Source organism: Hyperoodon ampullatus, assembly GCF_949752795.1.
Source record: "Hyperoodon ampullatus genome assembly, chromosome: 1".
Lineage (NCBI taxonomy): Eukaryota > Metazoa > Chordata > Mammalia > Artiodactyla > Ziphiidae > Hyperoodon > Hyperoodon ampullatus.
In genome coordinates, this window is record NC_136914.1 from 47,006,071 (window position 1) to 47,023,855 (window position 17,785).

A 17,785-nucleotide genomic window follows, 5' to 3' on the forward strand; every position below is an offset into this window, starting at 1 on the left:
TATAAGAATTGCTACTCCAGCTTTCTTTTGATTTCCATTTGCATGGAATATCTTTTTCCATCCCCTTACTTTCAATCTGTATGTGTCTCTAGGTCTGAAGTGGGTCTCTTGTAGACAGAATATATATGGGTCTTGTTTTTGTATCCATTCAGCCAATCTGAGTCTTTTGGTGGGAGCATTTAGTCCTTTTACATTTAAGGTAATTATCGATATGTATGTTCCTATTCCCATTTTCTTAATTGTTTTGGGTTTGTTATTGTAGGTCTTTTCCTTCTGTTGTGTTTCTTGCCTAGAGAAGTTCCTTTAGTATTTGTTGTAAAGCTGGTTTTGTGGTGCTGAACTCTCTCAGCTTTTGCTTGTCTGTAAAGGTTTTAATTTCTCCATCAAATCTGAATGAGATCCTTGCTGGGTAGAGTAATCTTGGTTGCAGGTTTTTCTCCTTCATCACTTTAAATATGCCCTGCCTGTCCTTTCTGGCTTGTCTAGTTTCTGCTGAGAGATCAGCTGTTAACCTGATGGGGATTCCCTTGTGTGTTATTTGTTGTTTTTCCCTTGCTGCTTTTAATATGTTTTCCTTGTGTTTAATTTTTGACAGTTTGATTAATATGTGTCTTGGCGTATTTCTCCTTGGATTTATTCTGTATGGGACTCTCTGTGCCTCCTGGACTTGATTAACTATTTCCTTTCCCATATTAGGGAAGTTTTCAACTATAATCTCTTCAAATATTTTCTCAGTCCCTTTCTTTTTCTCTTCTTCTTCTGGAACCCCTATAATTCGAATGTTGGTGTGTTTAATGTTGTCCCAGAGGTCTCTGAGACTGTCCTCAGTTCTTTTCATTCTTTTTTCTTTATTCTGCTCTGCAGCAGTTATTTCCACTATTTTATCTTCCATGTCACTTATCCGTTCTTCTGCCTCAGTTATTCCGCTATTGATCCCATCTAGAGTATTTTTAATTTCATTTATTGTGTTTTTAATCGTTGCTTGATTCATCTTTAGTTCTTCTAGGTCCTTGTTAACTGTTTCTTGCATTTTGTGTATTTCCAAGATTTTGGATCATCTTTACTATCATTATTCTGAATTCTTTTTCAGGTAGACTGCCTATTTCCTCTTCATTTGTTAGGTCTGGTGGGTTTTTATGTTGCTCCTTCACCTGCTGTGTGTTTTTCTGTCTTCTCATTTTGCTTATCTTACTGTGTTTGGGGTCTCCTTTTTGCAGGCTGCAGGTTCACAGTGCCCGTTGTTTTTGGTGTCTGTTCAGTGGCTAAAGTTGGTTCAGTGGGTTGTGTAGGCTTCCTGGTGGAGTGCCTGTGTTCTGGTGGATGAGGCTCGATCTTGTATTTCTGGTGGACAGGTCCACGTCTGGTGGTGTTTTTTGGGGTGTCTGTGGCCTTATTATGTTTTTAGGCAGCCTCTCTGCTAATGGGTGAGGTTGTGTTCCTGTCTTGCTAGTTGCTTGGCATAGGGTGGCCAGCACTGTAGCTTGCTGGTCGTTGAGTGAAGCTGGGTGCTGGTGTTGAGTTGGAGACCTCTGGAAGATTTTTGCCATTTGATATTATGTGGAGCTGGGAGGTCTCTTGTGGACCAGTGTCCTGAAGTTGGCTCTCCCACCTCAGAGGCACATCACTGACTCCTGGCTGCAGCACCAAGAGCCTTTCATCCACCCGGCTCAGAATAAAGGGGAGAAAAAGTAGAAAGAAAGAATTAGTAGAAGAAAGAAAAAAAGAAAGAAAGAAAGAAAGAGAAAGGAGGGAGGGAGGGAGGAAAGAAAGAAAGAACGAAAGAACGAAAGAAAGAAAGGAGGGAGGGGGAGGGAGGGACGAAGGAGGGAAGGTAGGAAAGAGAAAAGATAAAGTAAAATAGAATAAAGTAAGATAAAACATAATAGCGTTATTAAAATTAAAAAGTAATTATTAAAAAATTAAAAATTGAAAAAACAAAACAAACAAATAAAAAGAAAAACGAAAAAAATGGACGGATAGAACCCTGGGACAAATGGTGGAAGCAAAGCTATGTAGACAAAATCTCACACAGAAGCATACACATACACTTTCACAAAAAAGAGAACAAGGGGAAAAAAAATCGTAAATCTTGCTCTCAAAGTCCACCTCCTCAATTTGGGATAATTCGTTGTAGAAAGAGGAAAAGGGGAAAAAATCATAGATCTTGTTCTCAAAGTCCACCTCCTCAATTTGGGATGATTCGTTGTCTATTCATGTATTCCACAGATGCAGGGTACATCAAGTTGATTGTGGAGCTTTAATCCGCTGCTTCTGAGGCTGCTGGGAGAGGTTTCCCTTTCTCTTCTTTATTCTCACAGCTCCCGGGTCTCAGCTTTGGATTTGGCCCCGCCTCTGCGTGTAGGTCGCCGGAGGGCGTCTGTTCTTCGCTCAGACTGGACGGGGTTAAAGGAGCAGCTGCTTCGGGGACTCTGGCCCACTCAGGCCGGGGGGAGGGAGGGGTACGGAGTGCGCGGTGAGCCTGCGGCGGTAGAGGCTGGAGTGACGTTGCACCAGCCCGAGGCGCGCTGTGCGCTCTCCCGGGGAAGCCGTTCCTGGACCCCGGGACCCCGGCAGTGGCGGGCTGCACAGGCTCCCCGGAAAGGGGGCGTGGACAGTGACCTGCGCTCGCACACAGGCCTCTTGGCGGCGGCAGCAGCAGCCCCAGCGTCCCACGCCCGTCTCTGGAGCTCCTTTAAGCAGCGCTCTTAATCCCCTCTCCTCGCGCACCAGGAAACAAAGAGGGAAGAAAAAGTTTGTTGCCTCTTTGGCAGTTCCAGACTTTTTCCCGGACTCCCTCCCGGCTAGCCGTGGTGCACTGACCCCTTCAGGCTCTCTTCCCGCCGCCAACCCCAGTCCTCTCCTCGAGCTCCGACTGAAACCCGAAACCCGAGCCTCAGCTCCCAGCCCCGCCCACCCCGGCGGCCGAGCAGACAAGCCTCTCGGGCTGGTGAGTGCCGGTCGGCACCGATCCTCTGTGCGGGAATCTCTCCGCTTTGCCCTCCGCACCCCTGTTGCTGCGCTCTCCTCCGCGACTCCGAAGCTTTCCCCCTCCACCACCCGCAGTCTCCGCCCGTGAAGGGGCTTCCTAGTGTGTGGAAACCTTTCCTCCTTCACGGCTCCCTCCCACTGGTGCAGGTCCCGTTCCTATCCTTTTGTCTCTGTTTATTCTTGTTTCTTTTGCCCTACCCAGGTACGTGGGGAGTTTCTTGCCTTTTGGGAGGTCTGAGGTCTTCTGTCAGCGTTCAGTAGGTGTTCTGTAGGAGTTGTTCCACGTGTAGACGAATTTCTGACGTATCTGTGGGGAGGAAGGTGATCTCCGCGTCTTACTCTTCCGTCATCTTCCCCCAGCTCCCTCTAGTTCAGTTTTTAATGTCATCAGTTGTCATGTATTTTTTCACCATTTAAAGGTCCTTGAAGGTATAAATTGAAACTATGAAAATCAAGTTTCCCATCTGAGAAATGTTTGTTCATCTTTTATAAATTTTTTATTATTAGGGGAAGAATGCATGTTCATTGTAGAAGTACAGATAAGCAAGAAGAAAATAACAACTATAACTGGAATCACGTGTAACATTTTGGCCTATAGTTGGCTCTCCATATCCAGGGGTTCCTCATCCACAGATTCAACCAACTGTGGATTGAAAATATTTGGGGAAAAAAAATTCTAGGAAGTCCCAAAAGGAAAACTTGAATTTGCCATGTGCCAGCAATGATTTACATAGCATTTCCATAGATAGATCATCTCTAGGTATTATACATAATCTAGAGATGATCTAAAGTATAGGGGAGGATGTATGAAGGTAATGCAAATACAACATCACTTTACATAAGTGACTTTTGCACCTGCAGATTTTGGTATTTATTGGGGGGGTGGTCTTGGAACCAATCCCCATTGGATACTGAGGGAATGATTGTATATCATAGTCTTCACAAATGAATATACAGTTGATCCTCATTATTCACAGATTCCACATTAGTGACTTTGCCTACTTCCTAAAATTTGTCACCCCCAAATTAGTACTCAAAGTACGATGCTTTCACAGTCATTTGCAGACATGTGCAGAACAGCAAAAAATTTGAGTCCCCCTGTTTATGTTTCTAGCTGGGATCGAACAAGGCAATGCTCTACCTTGTTTCAGCTCTCATACTATAAACAAGCGTCGTTTTTGTGGTCTATTTAATACCACATTCTCCACATTTTCATGCATTTTGTTGTTGGTTTTGCTGTCTAAAATGGCCCCTAGCATAGTGCTGAAGTACTATGTTGTGTACTTAAGTGTGGGAAGTCTGTGTTGTGCCTTTTGGAGAAACTACGTGTGTTAATTTAGGTAAGCTTAATTCAGGCATGAGTTATAGTGTAAGCCATGAATTCAATGTTACTGAATCAACAACATGTATTGAATGTGGTGCCTTTAAACAGAAATACACAAAACAAGGTTACATATTGACCAGCTGACAAAAATGTTGTGACCAGAGGCTCATGGAACCTAACCCCATATATCCCCTAGGAGCAGGAGTTGAGTATTCACTAATACACTGTTGGCAGCAAATTTATAGAACATAGCTACCAGAAATAACGAGAATCGACCTGCATATTTTAGTAGGCAAAAATGGGGTCATAAAAAAGATTGCTTTTCATTGAAAAAACAGATTGTGAGAATATGTGATGCTCATTTGTTCCCCTTAGGACAGCAGCGTTCTCGGATGCTTGCTACTCTTTTTAAGGATGAAAGGTGCCAGCAACTTGCTGCTTATGGAATCCTCGAGAAAATGTACCTAGATAGGATCATCAGAGGAAATCAACTTCAAGAATTTGCTGCCATGCTGATGCCTCACCAGAAAGCAACTACAGCTGATGGTAATGATTACTTCTTATAAGTATGTGGTAGTAAATATTGAGGTCACACTAGTAGAACATATGTTAAATTTGAAGCATCTTGATATCTTTCTGTAATATTTTTATGTAACACTTGGTAAAAGAAGGAGTATTGACTGAAGATGAATATTATACACAGATACGAGTCTGAAGTATAAGAGTAGCTCTATTGGAAAGCATTTCGTGGAATAAAGCATTTTTTGGAAACTGTAAGAGCAGAAGAATTCTAGGCTAGGCTTATAGCGCCTGGTTCTTTTAAGACTCAAACCATTTGATAAGTACCTTAATTAATCTTAAACATCAATTTGTAACAGAGCATAATTATCCAGTCCTATTTTAGACAGAGCAAAATTTGGCACAATAGCTTGCCCAAGGTTACTGAGGGGAAAGTGTTTCCAATAAGAATAGAACTTGGTGTCATGTTTCCTAGTATTTGCTTAAGTCAGACTGCCTTTGCTGGGAAAGAATTTTGTAATAGATGCTTGTTCATAACATCAATTATTTTATGTATGTTTATCTACAGAGGTTTTAAAGTAGCTTATAACAGTAACACACATGATAATAAAAATATAGATGTAGGCCACTAGAAGCACGGAAAAGGTCAAGACAAACATGCAGATCTGTCAGACTCATCGCCTTGGATTCACTGTCATCCCATATTGAAGAGAATCTAGCTGTAAAGAATTATTTATGTAAGATTTGGCTGAAAGGTATATACCTCACCAGTCTTACTGCCCTGAGTTAAACCAGATCATTGAAGCAATTATATTGACCTATAGAATTTCTTTTATTTAATTGTACTTTAAGAAACAAATCAATTGATTATTATCTTTCTGTCTAAAGGAGATATTTATTCTACAGGATATTCTTTATGCAGATCCTCAGAAAAATTCCTTTTCAGCCTTAGGATTAGTTGTGATTCTCCAGAGCAATTGATTTTTTATCTTATTTAAACACTGTGAGTTGATAAACTGGTTGGTTTTCTTAATTTTTTAAAAAACTTATTTATTTATTTTTATTTTCTGCTGCTTTGTGTCTTTGTTGCTGCACGCAGGCTTTCTCTAGTTGCAGTGAGCCGGGGCTACTCTTCGTTGCGGTGCGGGTGTGCGGGCTTCTCATTGTGGTGGCTTCTCTTGTTGCGGAGCATGGGCTCTAGGCACACGGGCTTCAGTAGTTGTGGCAAGTGGGCTCAGTAGTTGTGGCTTGTGGGCTCTAGAGCGCAGGCTCAGTAGTTGTGGCTCACAGGCTCTAGAGCACAGGCTCACTAGTTGTGGCCCACGGGCTTAGTTGCTCCGTGGCACGTGGGATCTTTCCAGACCAGGGCTCGAACCCGTGTCCCCTGCATTGGTGGGCGGATTCTTAACCACTGCGCCACCAGAGAAGTCCCGGCTTTCTTAATTTGATGGGCTGCTAGAAAGTTTAAAAAATTAAACTTGTAGCCCACCTGTAGTGTGTGTGTTTTGATTGTTTTTATTCTTTTTCTTTTTAACTTTTAAATTTTCTTGTCTTCTGTGTATTCTGAGCAGCTTTAAATAAATTCTTTTGCAAGAAGATGTCTGACAAACAAAAGCTAGATAAATATGAAAGAGTTTCCAGAATTGATGTAGTTGAGCTTCACATTTGACTTTGAGCTTTCTGGCCATGAAAAAAAAAAAGATAACATCAGATAATTCTTTTCTCAAGTGAGGGCTACTCATTAGGATCTCGGAGAATGCAAATGATTTTCAAATTTCTCATAGGAGACTATGTATCAATATATAGGACAGGCATTTTGTCTTCTTCCTCTTTCATTTTAGACTTTATTGCCTTCCTTATTTATCTTTCTTGGACATCTTTGTTTATTGTCATTACAACCCTAGGCTAGCAATCTTGAGACATAGCTTTGTTGTTGTTATTACAATTCAGTGGTTTCAGTATACTCTGAGTTTTACAATGTAACAACTAGTCTACTTTCTGCTCTATAGATTTGCCTGTTCTGGACATTTCATATAAATGGAATCATACAATATATGATCTTTTGTGACTGGCTTCTTTCACTTAACGTGATGTTTTCAAGGTTCATCCGTGTTTTAGTGTGCATCAGTACTTCATTCACTTTTATTGCCAAATAACATTCTGTTAACCACATTTTATTTCTTCATCAGTTAGTGGACATTTAGGTTATTTTCACTATTTGGCTATTAATAATACTGCTGTGAACATTCATGTAAAAGTTTTTGTGTGGACATAAGCTTTTAATTCTCTTGGATGTATATCTAGGAGTGGAAGTACCGGGTCATGTGGTAACTCTATATTTAGTCTTTCGAGGAGCTGCCAGACTGTTTTCCAAAGTGGCTGCACCATTTTACATTCCTGCCAGCTGTGTGTGAGGGTTCCATTTTCTCCATATTTTCTCCCACACTTGTTATATTATCTGTCTTTTTGATTTAGTCATCCTAGTGGGTATGAAGTGTGGTATCTTATTGTGGTTTTGATTTGTATTTCCTTGGGGGCTAATGGTGTTAAGCACCTTTTCATATGCTTATTGGCCACTTTTAAATTGGGTTATTTGTGCTTTTATTATTGAATTGTAAGAATTCTTTATATATTCTAGATCTTATTATCAGATAAATGATTGGCAAATATTTTCTCCCATTCTGTGTGTTGTTTCTTCACTTTGTTGATGGTATCTTTTGAAACACAAAAGTTATTAATTTTGATGAAGTCCAGTTTTTGTTTTTTCTTTTGTGGCTTGTGCTTACAGTGTTGTATCTAAGAAACCATTGCCTAATCCAAGGTTATGAAAAGTTGTTCTATTTTCTTCTGTAAGTTTTATAATTGTAGCTCTTACATTTAGGTCTTTGATTCATTTTGAGTTAATCTTTGTATATGGTGTAAAGTAGGGGTCCAACTTAATTATTTTGCATGTGAATATTCAGTTGTCCCAGCACCATTTGTTGGAAAGACTCTTATTTCCCCACTGAATTTCCTTGGCATCTTTGTTGACAATCAGTTGACTGTAAATATGAGTTTATTTCTGGACTCTAAATTCTATTCCATTATTCTGTATGCCTGTCCTCGTGCCAGTACCACACTGTCTTGGTTGCTCTATCTTTGTAGTAAGTTTTTTTTTTTTTAATTTTTAAGTTTTGGCTGTGTTGGGTCTTCGTTGCTGCACGCAGGCTTTCTCTTGCTGCGGTGAGCAGGGACTACTCTTCATTGTGGCACGCGGGCTTCTCATTGCGGTGGCTTCTCTTGTTGCAGAGCATGGGCTCTAGGTGCACAGGCTTCAGTAGTTGCAGCACGTGGGCTTCAGTAATTGCGGCATGTGGGCTCAGTAGTTGTGGCTTGCAGGCTGTAGAGTGCAGGCTCAGTAGCTGTGGCACATGGGCTTAGTTGCTCTGTGGCATGTGGGATCTTCCTGGCCCAGGGATCGAACCCACGTCCTCTGCATTGGCAGGCAGATTCTTAACCACTGAGCCACCAGAGAAGTCCCTTGTAGTAAGTTTTGAAATCAGAAAATTTGAGTCTTCCAACTTTGTTGTTTTTCAAAATTGTTTTGGCTTCTATGGGTCCTTTGAATTTCCATATGGATTTTAAGATCAGCTTGTCAATTTCTGCAAAGAAGCCAGCTGGGATTGCACTGAATTTGTAGATCATTTTGGGGAGTACTGCCATCTTAGCAGTATTAAGTCTTACATATTTTCCTGTTTATTTAGGTCTTTATATTGGAAAGTTGCTAAAAAAGTAGATCTTAAAAGTTGTCACAAGAAAAAAAACTATAACTGTGTGAGGTGATGATGTTAATTAACTAAACTTATAGTGGTAATCATTTCACAATATATACATATATCAACTCATTATGTTGTACACCTTAAATGAATACAATGTTATATGTCAATTATATCTCAATAAAACTGGAAAGAAAAAAAAAAGAAGTGGGTGAGCCACATCTTCAGGATGGGGCCTGAGGTCCATAACTTTGTCAGGCCCTGTATTATCTTACTTAAGGGAGGATCCTATGCCTGATATCTCATGAAGGGATCCTGCCTTCCAAACATTTCTCATGTTTGCCTCAGAGTAAAGTGCTTGTGAAGTGCCCGGGGGAATAGAGATCTTTCCATTGATTCCCATTGAGCAGTATTTTTTGACTTATCAAGCTTACAAACAGCATGATTGTTTGCATGATTGTTTTGCTGCTGCTTGCTAATAAAAGTATGTGCTTATAGTAAGAAAAGTTAGTGAAGTTGATAGCTCGTCCAAGGAAGCAAAACCCCAAACCCAGAGGATTAAATCTGTCCAGCTAGTTAATAAATACTTGCCAATCATTTTCTAAATGTTATTTGTATTTAACTGCATGTTATTCAAAATGTATCAAGGGATTTTGGTTACTTTTAAAATTTTGATAGGAATAAAGGCAATGATTATGAGTTAGTACATGCCTAGAAAATTTTTGACAAGATGCATCTTTTAAGAGTGTAAAACTAGTTTCAAAATTATAACATTCTTATTTATATTTAAGGTTCTAGCATCTTGGACAGAGCTGTTATTGAACACAATTTATTGTCTGCAAGCAAATTATATAATAATATTACCTTTGAGGAACTTGGAGCCCTTTTAGAGATTCCTGCAGCTAAGGTATTTTCTTATTTCCAATACATAAAAGGAAGTTAAGAGACTAAATTATTGACATAAAGAGAAAATAAAATATATACAGTTGGACCTCCATATCTGCGGATACAAAACTTGTGGATATTTTGGAGGAATATTTTGGAGGACCAACTGTATTCATTGTACTACTACATTTTATATAAGGGTCTTGAGCATCCGTGGATTTGGGTATTCATGGGGGCTACTGGAACCAATCCCCCATGTATACTGAGAGATGACTGTAATTGATAAATATTGGCAGTTGCAACAAAAATATACATTAAAAGCGTAAGGTAAATGGAAATAAATTATTTGAATGTCAAAATAGTACTGTAATGGAATTGTCTTTGATTTTTTTTTAAGTTGTATTTTATGGTAAAGTGACCTAGAATGGAAATCTTAAAGGGGTTCCAGGTTATGATACCCATTTTATAAGAATATCTTTGTTTAGTATCTGTTTAAATCCACTTCATAGTGGTTTCTGATTTTTAACTAACATTTGATCTATGCCTTAATTCTTTTTTCTGCCCTAGATTGACTCATAGTTTAAAAAGTTCATCTCTTTGAGAGAATGACTATGGTAATACTCTAGGCTATTCTATTGTAACTTCTGTGCTTGATTTAACTTAAGAAGTTGACTGAGTTATTAGGGAGTTAATTTTATTCTTAGTCATGATAACGTTTGGTTGGCTATGTATAGATTCCAAAAAAGTATTGGTCGTATTTAGAGAGTATTTCAGGTAACATCTATAAAACATTCTCTTAATTTTAAATAACAGTAAAAGCAAGCAATCAACCTTACTTTTACCTAACTTGTAGAACTTTTTTTTTAACATCTTTATTGGAGTATAATTGCTTTATATTGTTGTGTTAGATTCTGCTGTATAACAAAGTGAATCAGCTATATGTATACGTATATCCCCATATCCCCTCCCTATTTCACCCTCTAAGTGGTCACGAAGCACCGAGCTGATGTACCTAGGCTGATCTCCCTCTGCTATCCGGCTGCTTCCCACTAGCTATCTATGTTACATTTGGTAGTGTGTATATGTCTATGCCACTCTCTCACTTCATCCCAGCTTACCCTTCCCCCTCCCTGTGTCCTCAAGTCCATTCTCCACGTCTGCGTCATTATTCCTGTCCTGCCCTAGGTTCTTCAGAACAATATTTTTTTAAGATTTCATATATATGTGTTAGCATATGGTATTTGTTTTTCTTTTTCTGACTTACTTCACTCTGTATGACAGACTCTAGGTCCATCCATCTCACTACAAAACTTGTAGAGCTTAGAGTCACATAGTTATGGTCACATCCCCTTTTATCTGTTAGTGAAATTTTAATTTAGTATTTTCTAATACAATTCCTTTATGTATACACATTCAACACACAGTAAAGGAAGTGGAACAATTTCGGAACCAAGGCTTCAGTTACCATTAAAAGATGCTTCCTTTTTAGGCTTTGAGGTATGATCCCTTGCTGAGACTAAGGGAAGTGAATATATTTTTAACAATAAATGCTAGTCACAGTCTGTTCAAGAGCGATTTAGGGTTGATTGTGAAGATGATCAGAGTTACTAAAACGACTGTCACAACCCAGTTTGCTAAACAGACAGTAAACATGAAGTATTTCTTTAGGAATTAGGTAGAGAACCTTTTGTTCCCCGTTAATGGTCTTTTAAATCCTTTCGTTTCCCTTTTAAATTTGAACGTTATTCCTCCTTTCAATATTTTCTTCAAAAATATTACTGTCTTAGAGAGTTTTGGGGGTGATAAATACTGTGAAAACTGAAATGAAATAAAATTAGAAAAGCTAGGGATTTTTTTGAGATGTGGATCCCAGTGAGAGGAAAAATTGTTAGTTTGATTTTGAGCAGAGAGAAAAGTTCGTTAGAAGGCTAGATTCTTGCTTAAAATCTTACAACAAGAAAAACAGATCCCAATTAACTTAAAAAAATGGATTGTACCCAGAAAGAATTGGGGGGATATAACAGGCAGATTTACAAGATTTACTCTTGTAATGAATGGCAGATGAACACATCCGTAAAGCTTAGTGATGGGTAGCTAAACCAAGAGCTTTCATTTCTCTTGGTGAGAATATGTGAATAACTAGAAATGATAATTAAAGTGTCTTAAGAATTTATTGTTTTTTTTTAAACAGGCAGAAAAGATAGCATCGCAAATGATAACAGAAGGACGTATGAATGGATTTATTGATCAGATTGATGGAATAGTTCATTTTGAAAGTAAGAAGTTTTGCTTGTTTATATCATAATGAAATGGCAGTGAAGTGTTGTACATTTGTGATTAAAACATGTTGAGCAATTTCCTTTGACCCAGAATCTTCCTATGGAATGAGCTTATTTCCCAAAGTAATAATTTAAAATAATTTTTATGAACTTATATTCATGAATCTGATTAATGCAGCATTTTCTATGCCGTGGAAAAATTTGAAACTGGAATTGTTATATTAGTTCACTCATGAATTACTCACCAAACATTTATTGACCACATACCGTGTATTGGGCATGTAGAAAAGACAGTTGCATATCCTGTTCAGCAGCTCACTAAACTGATGAAGGCAGACAGGTAAGTAGATCTCTTGTCTTTCTCATTGTCTAATACCTCCTCAGCCCTCTTCCCACCTCATTTATGCCCTGGACCTTACCCAGAACCATTCCACTTCTACAGTTTTAATTTGAAGTATCCCACTCTGACCATGACCTTTTCCCAGCCTTTCTAGTGGTCTTTCTCAGGTACTTCAACCTCACCTCTTCCTTGACTGCATTGGAGCCTCTGGTCTATTGACTTTCACTTTCTCTCAGTCAGCTCAGCCCTTTTTTTTTTTTTTTTTTTTGTGGTACGTGGGCCTCTCACTGTTGTGGCCTCTCCCGCTGTGGAGCACAGGCTCCGGATGCGCAGGCTCAGCGGCCATGGCTCATGGGCCCAGCCACTCCGCGGCATGTGGGATCTTCCCGGACCGAGGCACGAACCCGTGTCCCCTGCATCGGCAGGCGACTCTCAACCACTGCACCACCAGGGAAGCCCAGCTCAGCCCTTTTTTAACCTTTACTGTTCTTCCTATCCAGCTTAGATTTCATGATTCATCGTGAATCATGAAATCAGGATTTCAATCATTTTCATGATTCAGTTACTTCTTTTACAGATGCCCCAGAACACTTGCCTGCGAACTTTCTGTTCCTGCTGTCCAGCAAAACTTCACCTTGAATGAACCCATTCTCCATCTTTCCCATGCCTGTACTTGAGTAACTAACTAACGTTGCTGGAGAAGAGTCAGAGCACCAGACAGATTGATACCACTGCAAAATTCAAGGTCCTGGATTCTCAACGCTGCCTGGGATTCTTGATACATTTCTCTAGTCCACTTTTTCCGTACTCTGCAATGACTTATTTCAAATTTCATTTTCCTAAACCTCTGACTTTTCTTCTCCTTCACTCTCTGTTCAATATAGACCTAATTCTGTCTTTTTCTTCTTTCGTGTTATATGGGAGATGGTTTCCATCTCTCTCTCCAGTTCTTCCTCTTGCACTTTGGATCCCTTCTCTGAACTCTGCCACTCCCTGCTCCAAAAAAGAAATCTTTTTTAGGAACCTGAGCTTAGCAATTATTTTGTCTATTTTCATCCTTTTTTTCTCTGTTGGCTTCTTTTTATCGATATTTAAACATGGTCAGGTCTCTTCCGTTTTAACAAAAATCCTTTTATCTTTCAGGCTTCATCCTGACTTTTCCGAATATTGAATAGGATTGATCACTCACTCCGTTTTGAGTGCCCCCGCCCCTTCTTGACTTCTGTCATCTCCTTCACCCTATTCTCCTGTTTTCCCTCCTATTTCTCCAGGTATTCTTCCCAGTTGTCTTTGTAGATTCTATAGTGCTTTAAATTTAAATATTGGGGTTGCTTGGGACATACTCCTCGGCCTTTTTCTCCTCACTCTACTGTTACCCTAGGTAATCTCACCTATTCCCATTGATTCAGTTACCATCTCTATGCAGACAGCGCTTAGACTTCTAGTGTAAATCTCCCTTCTGAGTCCCAGGTTCAGCGGCTCTAATTGACTAATAGGTGTTTCCCACCTGATTGCTTCGTGGGCTTCTCAGAATGAATATACCCAAAACTGAATTCACTATCTCCTCCAAAAACAGCTGGCTCCTCCCAAAACAGCCAGCCAGCCAGCCAGAAACTACACTGTTCACTTTCTCCAGCATTCCTTATCCTTGACCCCTTCTCTTCTTCACTGCCCAGAATCCTTCGAATTTTACCTCATAGTGTATCTGGAATCCATGTACTTTTCTTCATTTCTTACTGTCACCAGCCTGTTCTGAACCCCCAAAACCCCTTCTGGGCTTAAGAAATAGCCTTTTAGCTTTTCTTCTCACATCTACAATAGCTCCTTTCTAGTCCAGTTGCCCTAGTAGAGCCAGAGGGATTGTGATCTTTTAAAAATGCGAACAAACAGAAAAAAGAAATAAAAAACAAATTATTAAATGTTACTCTCTTCCTTGACATGCTGATGAATGGCTTCCCCACTGCTTGTAGAGTAAGATTCTACAAAGTCTCCAAAAGGTCCTACGTGATCCTTTATGGTTTTCTCTTTCCAATCCAGCTCACAGGACTTTTTGTTTTTTCCAGCATTGTAAATTCTTTCCCACTTTAAACATTCCAAAATAGTCATCCCTCTCCACAAGCAGCCTCTCCAGCCATCTTCTATTTGTCCCCATGTCTTAGTTTGAACAATGTTAATCAATAATGATTTTCCTGACTTCCCAGGTTAGGTATGGCTTTAAGTTATACATTCTTGTCACCCTGAATTTCTGAATTTGTCTAAATGTCTGTTTCTGTTAACCAAGCTCAGCTTCCCAGTGATAGATATTAAGTGTCTCTTGTTCTCCATGGTATACCCAACATCTTTTCCAGTGCCCTGCACGTTGTAAGTGGGAAATAAATAATTATTGAATGAGCAAACACAATGTATGATGAAGAGTATAGCAGAGGCGTCACCAAGTAAACACAGTTTAAATTAACATATACCAACTTGATAGAATATGGGATATTTTACTTTCTAATTTTCTTAGATTTAAAAACTACAATGGTAAATCTGCTCATAATGAGAAGTAAAACATTACAAGGATGAATAAAGGAAGAGTCCGTAATGTCTTTCCACTTTCACCTGCATTCCTCTGATCCCAGCTGCCTGGCATAACTAATGTCAGTCTAAAGTCTCGTGTGCCTTTCTACATGTTTATATAGATAAGTAAAAACATGTAGGGATTTTTTAAAGTGGCATTATACTTTAATGTACATAGTGTTCTATGAAGTGTTTTTTGTTTGTTTTTGTTTGTTTGTTTGTTTGTTTGTTTGGGGTTTTTTTTGGCCACACTGCTTGACACGTGGAACTTCCCCGACCAGGGATCTAGCCCATGCCCCCTGCAGTGGAAGCTCAGAGTCTTAGCCACTGGACCACCAGGGAAGTCCCAAAGTGGTTTTGTTTTTTTTTAAGTTAATGTACCGTGAATATATTTGCGAGTCACTAGATATAAATCTAATTTATTTGTTTTAATAGCTGCATAATATTTCGTGGAGTTCAACTATTCACCTTTTGATGGACATTCAGGCGGTTTCCTTGTGCGTATCTTTATATACTGGGACACTTAGTTCTATAGAACAGAGTCTCAGAAGTTGGATACTTTGCATCAGAGGATATACATGTTTTGATTCTTAATAGCTACTGCCAGTTTGCTTTCCAGAAAGGTGTAGCCATTTACACTTCCACCAATATGAGAGAATGAATCTTTAAGAGTTGGATATTCTTCTTCTTTTTATCTTTTGCCAATTGTTGGGGGGGAAATACTATGTTATTGTTTTATTGTGCATTTCCTTGGCACTAGTGAAGTTTAATATCTTTCCATGTATTGGCCATTAGTATTTCCTTTTCTGTGAATTCATGTTAGTTTTTCTTGTCTATTTCCTTCCTTCCCCCTCCACACCTTTCCTATCTGTGTTACAGATATTTTTCTCTTTCTGTCGGTTGTGTTTCTGTAATGCAATGCATACCATAAACACATGTAAAAGCTCTTTTGCAGCCAAATATGTCCATTTTTAATTCTATGGCTTTTGTGTTTTCTGTATTGATTAAGAAAGTCTCCCTCCCACCTAGAGGGGTGGGATAGGGAGGGTGGGAGGGAGACGCAAGAGGGAGGGGATATGGGGATATATGTATATGTATAGCTGATTCACTTTGTTATAAAGCAGAAACTAACACACCATTGTAAAGTAATTATACTCCAATAAAGATGTTAAAATAAAAAAGAAAGTCTCCCTCATTTTGGGATAAAATTAATATTTTCCTAAAATGTCTTCTAATATTTTATTTATTGTTTTATATTTAGAAATTCAATCTGTCTGCATTTCATTTTTGTGAGGCATGGTCTAGTTGATTTTTTTTAAAGATGGATTGCCAATTATGCAAATATCTTTTATTAAATAAAACATGCTTTCTGATCTTTGGCGTATATTAGGTTCCACATATATGTTCGGATCTATTTCTGTACTCTATTTGGTTCCATTGATCTGTAACAATATTAGGTAATAAATTTATAGTAAATTTTACTGTTAGTAAAGCAATACCTATTCCTCCACTACTATTTTTTAATTGAGTTGAAATTCACATAACATGAAATTAATCATTTAAAAGTGAAAAATTCAGTAACATTTAGTATGTTTACAGTGTTATGCAACCACCATCTCTACCTAGTTCCAGAACATTTTCATCTTCCCAAAAGGAAATCCCATGCCCCTTAAGCAATTACTCCTCATACCTCTCTCCCCAACCCCTGGCAACCAATTTCTATTCTGTCTCTATGGATTTACCTGTTCTGGATATTTGATATGAATGAAACCATACAATATGTGACCTTTTAGCTTCTTTCACTGAACGTAGTGTTTTCAAGTTTCACTTTCTCCAGTGGGTGGCAGTGTCTTACGAAGCAGTAGACATTGGTGAGGGAACAGGTGGCCTCAGTGAAGTTGTCTGTCTGACTGCTGCAGTTGAGGTGGTTTGGTTTTATTTTGTGTTTTGTTTTGTTTTGTTTTGTTTTGTTTATACTTTGTGCCAGTGATTGGGGTACTTTTCTTAACTATTTCTTAATTAGCTTAATTTCATTAACTAAGATTTTTGGAGTAAACTTTTAAAAATCAATGTTACTGTACTTATCTTCTAACTCAACATTCACTGTGGTTGCAAAGGAGTAATTTCAACTTTGTACATTATTCCTTTTTTCTTTAGCACGAGAAGCCCTGCCAACATGGGACAAACAGATCCAATCGCTTTGTTTCCAAGTGAATAACCTTTTGGAGAAAATCAGTCAGACAGCACCAGAATGGACAGCACAAGCCATGGAAGCCCAGATGGCTCAGTGAATCCTTGCAGACCTTCTGTGCACATTACATCTTTTTCCATGTTGTACAGATTAATTTCACTATCTCTCAAAAGTGTTTGCATCATGACCTTACATATTTCCATCCCTTTTATGCTGGATTCAATTTAAAGAAGACATTATTAGAACAGGAAGTACAAGCATTTAAAAATATGTAGTTCCCATTTATTCAGGGTCTCTGTATCAGGCTAACTCAGATGTTTTGAAAGCTTTTTCTTTAAACAGAGTAGGTGAAGTATCTGTGGCTAAAAAGTTTGGGATTTGTGATAACTTTGTAGTTATGTAAAACTTAAGTGCTTGGTGCCTCTCCACATGTGGTTATCTAATAAATGGAGAAGTGAGCCAAATAAAAGTAGTACTTTGTTTTTAATTAGTGACCAGTGTTTTGTTCCTTTTTCCTTTCAATTAAGCAGACAATTATTTATACCATATGCAAGAAATGCAAAGATAAGCCAAAAAGCCTGTTCTCCAGGCATTCACAGAGTCACAGAGCTAAGAGTCAATATATGAAATACTTGTAGTTGTACCAAGTACTAGAGTACACAGGCAGGAGCTTTTCATTTAGCAGAGAGAGATCAGGGAAGACTCCTCAGGATTATTTCAGCCTTGCTTTATAGTGAAAACGGGGAAGAACTTTTGAAAAAGAGTTTGGGGGCTTCCTTGGTGGCGCAGTGGTTGAGAGTCTGTCTGGCGATGCAGGGGATGCGGGTTCATGCCCCGGTCTGGGAGGATCCCACATGCCACGGAGCGGCTGGCCCCGTGAGCCATGGCCGCTGAGCCTGCGCGTCCGGAGCCTGTGCTCCGCAACGGGAGAGGCCACAACAGTGA

At 39.0% G+C, this 17,785-nt stretch overlaps 1 protein-coding gene across 3 annotated transcripts in view; it reads left to right on the forward strand.

Moving 5' to 3' along the window:
• COPS4 (COP9 signalosome subunit 4) overlaps positions 1 to 17,332 on the forward strand; it is a gene marked incomplete at its 5' end in the record, with an annotated part of 44,669 nt that extends 27,337 nt beyond the window's left edge. Inside the window, 4 exons of one of the 3 annotated variants that reach the window (XM_079704926.1) lie at positions 4,688 to 4,858; positions 9,378 to 9,493; positions 11,663 to 11,747; positions 16,807 to 17,332. In XM_079704926.1, the coding sequence (XP_079561052.1) occupies positions 4,688 to 4,858; positions 9,378 to 9,493; positions 11,663 to 11,747; positions 16,807 to 16,940 (506 nt within the window). In that variant the 3' untranslated portion in view covers positions 16,941 to 17,332. The remainder of the gene's footprint in view (positions 1 to 4,687; positions 4,859 to 9,377; positions 9,494 to 11,662; positions 11,748 to 16,806) is intronic. The other 2 variants (XM_079704927.1, XM_079704928.1) reach the window with 2 other exon arrangements.
• Between the last annotated feature and the right edge of the window lie 453 nt (positions 17,333 to 17,785).